The 4,168-nt window shown below is 47.6% G+C and overlaps 1 protein-coding gene across 1 annotated transcript in view; it reads left to right on the forward strand.

The window, feature by feature from the left end:
* Positions 1–4,168, forward strand: part of LOC108790002 (natural cytotoxicity triggering receptor 3 ligand 1-like) — a 20,234-nt gene that overhangs the window by 15,256 nt on the left and 810 nt on the right. The window contains exons 4-5 of the mRNA XM_018560170.1: positions 1,206–1,568; positions 2,360–2,668. Coding sequence (XP_018415672.1) covers positions 1,206–1,568; positions 2,360–2,668 — 672 coding nt within the window. The remainder of the gene's footprint in view (positions 1–1,205; positions 1,569–2,359; positions 2,669–4,168) is intronic.

Raw genomic sequence — 4,168 nt, forward strand, 5'->3', positions numbered from 1 at the left:
GTATATGGGGGGGGGGGGGCTAAAAAAAACCCCCCCCCCCCCCCACATGAATAAATATGGGGTATACATTTACAAAGAAAGTAAAATGGTAAATTACACAGAAAAATATTGCTTTGTTTCCAAATATTACACAATGTCCCATGATTTCCATCATCAGTCGTGTCGTCCAGCGTTGTAGATCCATCACCAGTCACAATACATGACGCTCCGTTGACCGGCACACATGGCGACCGGCACCATAACATCTCCCACCAATACTTCTGTCACAAATGATAGTTCCCCAGTGCACCCAGCGCCGGTGAACCTGGGTGATGTCATGACAATATCTGGTCAATGATGTCCCCGGGATCTCTGTTGGCTTGTTTACAATGAGATGCCGCCACTAAGTAAATGACTTCTGGGTGTGACAGGCTGGAGGTCCGGGCGGACGGGCAAACTTGGCCAAATCTGCCCACTAAGTTCACCCATTAGGTGATCTGAGAACAAGCTGTTCATCCCAAACCCGAAACCTATCCCTCACTGTGAACAATCCAGGCATGTAAAGTCCCCAGAGCATTGTCCTTACGGAGTAGCTGTTTTCTCTGGAAGTTCAGAAGTGTTGGTTATGTGTTTAGATGAAGCGCTGAGATCCTGAGCACTGCTGAATTGTGTTTTACTGGCTTAGCAGGACACCCCATCAGAATACATCATAGAGAGAGAACTTCCTGCATATCATAGATAAGCATGCATATAGAAAACTAGCATAGACTAGCGTTGCACTACAGCGCCATCTACAGCTCAAAGACATAACTACAGTATCTGCTGTTGCATTTCCAACAAGAAGATGGATGGCAGTCACTTTGAGGTTTTTTTTTTCCATTTTCATAGATTTCATTGTACATGAGACTGGGAAAATGTGAAGGAGGGTGGCGGAAGCACAGAAAACAGTCATATGTCTCCACTTGTCTTTTAAACCTCCTGGGTCCCTCTCCCACAGGGCTCTACTGGCTGGATTCTCAATCCTCTAATGCAGCTCCTCTATTGGTATCTCAGCCTTAGAATTCAGGGCAGGATGGCTCAGAAAGGTTCTTGTGTTGTGCCTGGCCAATCAGAGCCATCAATCCACTTTAGAGAGAGGAATGAATAGATTTGTAGGATTGGTTGCTATGGACATGTGACTGGAATAAGGAGCACAAAGTCAAACCTGGTATTTCATTTTCTTCTAGTTTCCCCTAAACTGTTATCGGTCATGGCCCCGGGCCGTGTCATCCATGATGAGCAGGTGACTCTGACCTGTCCAATCAACGCATTCAAACCGCGAGCTTTGACCATCACCTGGCTGAAGAAGGACCGGAACCAGCAAGAGACCGAACTGGTAACATGGACTCCTGCGGGCTCCACCACTCACAATGAGAAATATTCACACAATCTAAAGGGAGATGAACATGAGGATAAATCTTATAGTGTTCTCAGCGCTCTGACCATGAAAGCAACCGTGACAGACGATGACGGAGTGACCTATATCTGTAGAACCTTCCACCCTGCAACAAATCTCCGAGACCAAAGAGAGGAGACCATGAGAGTGACCGGTGAGTGAGGAAAGATATATAATGTATCAGATATGAGAGTTCTATATGTAGAGTGAAATGTATTGTCTGTTCTCTCTGTGTGCCTTCCATTACGTAGTGTCAGGCGGCCATTGTGACTGAACATGTCTCAGCAAATGTCTCACCAAGAACCAGAAGACTTTCCTCAGCTCTTCTGTCTCCCTAAGACCCACCAGTACAAAAGTCATAAATCCTGTAGCACTCCTTACGGGAAATCTCCAAAAAAGAGTAAATGGGTGCTTGAAATGACAGCGGATGGCGCCGCACACAAAACAGCTTAGAATGTAGATGTCACCAGCACACCAAAAGCTCATAAGTCAGTGCAAATCCATTTAATGATAGATGTCACTCAGAATATCAAGTGCTTTCGGGGCCGCACAGGGTCCCCTTCATCAGGCTCAGAGTAGACATGAAGAATAATGAGAAGGGTGAAGAGGCAGAAAGCAGGTAGGGGAGGAGAAGATGGAAGAGGCAGAAAGCGGGTAGGGGAGGAGAAGGGGGAAGAGGCAGAAAGCGGGTAGGGGAGGAGAAGGGGGAAGAGGCAGAAAGCGGGTAGGGGAGGAGAAGGGGGAAGAGGCATAAAGCGGGTAGGGGAGGAGAAGGGGAAGAGGCAGAAAGCGGGTAGGGGAGGAGAATGGGAAAGTGGCAGAAAGCGGGTAGGGGAGGAGAAGGGGAAGAGGCAGAAAGCGGGTAGGAGAGGAGAAGGGGGAAGAGGCTGATGGAAAGTATAACAGCGTTATCTTAGTACATCTCACCATATTCTGTCATTTCAGCGGTTCCGGTGCTGGACCCCATACTGAAGGTTCAGGAAGTTGTTCATGTCGGTGAGAAGCTGGATCTGTCCTGTAGGATTCATTCGTTTTATCCTCGGGACATACAAGTCACATGGTACACGGAGGATGACGTCATAATACCATCACAGACCACTGATCCCCTCCAGGAATATGGCCACCTGTGTCATGTCTCCAGTACTTCCAGTTACACCCCAACAATGGAGGATTTGGGGAAGAACGTCCGGTGTGAGGTTCGGCATGACAGTCTATGGAGACCAAAACACGCCATTCTGACTCTGACACATATAGGTGAGTTCTGGTCCATATTATAATAGTAAACCGTTCAGTGTCTCATAGGAACCAATAAGATGTTTTTTATCATTTGGATACTGAAGTCTGATTGGTTGATGTTTTCTGGGACATGTAGGAGAAGTTTGTCACTTTTCATGTCACACCTTCATCTCTACAATCATCTCTCTTTATATCTCTTATTGCTGCTGACCAATGCTGACCACGCCGGCTGGTTTCTGTCTGGTGGATCCCGTCCATGGGTCAGGGAGGAAGCTCAGCACAGAATCTGGCCAGGACCTCCTAGAGGGAGAAGGAAGCCACTCAGGGACTGACAGCCAATGAACAGTTGGTTTCTACCCGTCACGGTGTAATCCAAATCACACTTCTATAGAGGAGCTCCTCTGTGTGTACATTACATTCATCTCCTCTCCATAGACTTCTATGGGGCCTCCATACATGACGGATTGATGGGCAGCTCATGGACACTCCCCATCTTCCTATGAGGAGTAATGGAGAATTTCAGTATCTGAAAGGGAATCAAACAATCTACCAGTGTGAGAACCATCTGATGGAAACTGTCATTCTCTGACTTGGGGGCTTCTAGAAATCTGTAATATGATAGTCCTGGCACCCCAGCGCAGCTCTGGCAGTTTCCATCTACGGTTTCTCATGCAGGTATTTGGTTGGCTCTGTTCAGTCTATACAGGTAGCAGGACTAGCGGAATAAACCTTGTGACCGGAGCTGTCAGGGCGGGTGTCCTGCTCCTTATATTCAGCATAATATTGAGGAGAAATATTCAAAATCTGTGTTATCTCTAAGAAGGTTATTCACTATAGCTGATGAACCCCAATAAACAAACCCCAAAAGCTGTTCTCCTGAACATGCATCACACCCGGGACATGGCACTCGGAATGTCTTTTTCTGATTGGCTGAGGAGGAGAGGAGGGGCATTAGAGAGGACGGAGATGACATCAGGATCTGTCTTGTCCAATCAGAGAACGCCTTGCTATTCACCAAAGACATACAAGACACTCTGTGATTGGTGGAGGTGCTGAGCGGTGACCTCCAGTGTTCAGGATGCAGACAGCGGGTCACCTGAGATCAGCATGGACTGGGTGTAGCTCAGGCTATGAGAGGGAAATTCGGCATCCCCGGCGTCCCTCTGGATGTGAGATATAAACCATTAGATGGAACCAATGTACGTTTAATAACAGAGAGATAATATCTGGAGTTCCCGCAGCTTTACAAATGTCAAAACATAGTTCCAAAATCCCCGAACTCCCCATTCTCCAAACCTCCTCCCATCCCCCATCCCCCCAATTACTCCTAAAGTATTATGCGGGCGTTGGACTAGACAGACAAATAGAAAAAGGTCAGCAGTGTATCCCCAGCGCCAGTCCATGGACCTATGGAGGGAGCAGTGTTGGGGTGAGGAATAGTGTTGGGGGGTGTTGGCAGTAAGAAGAAGTATTGGGGTGTTGGTGGTGTGGAAGGGGAGGAAAGTTGGGGCGTCTTCA

This window comes from Nanorana parkeri, unplaced genomic scaffold, assembly GCF_000935625.1.
Source record: "Nanorana parkeri isolate BGI_ZX_2015 unplaced genomic scaffold, ASM93562v1 scaffold436, whole genome shotgun sequence".
Classification (NCBI taxonomy): Eukaryota; Metazoa; Chordata; class Amphibia; order Anura; family Dicroglossidae; genus Nanorana; species Nanorana parkeri.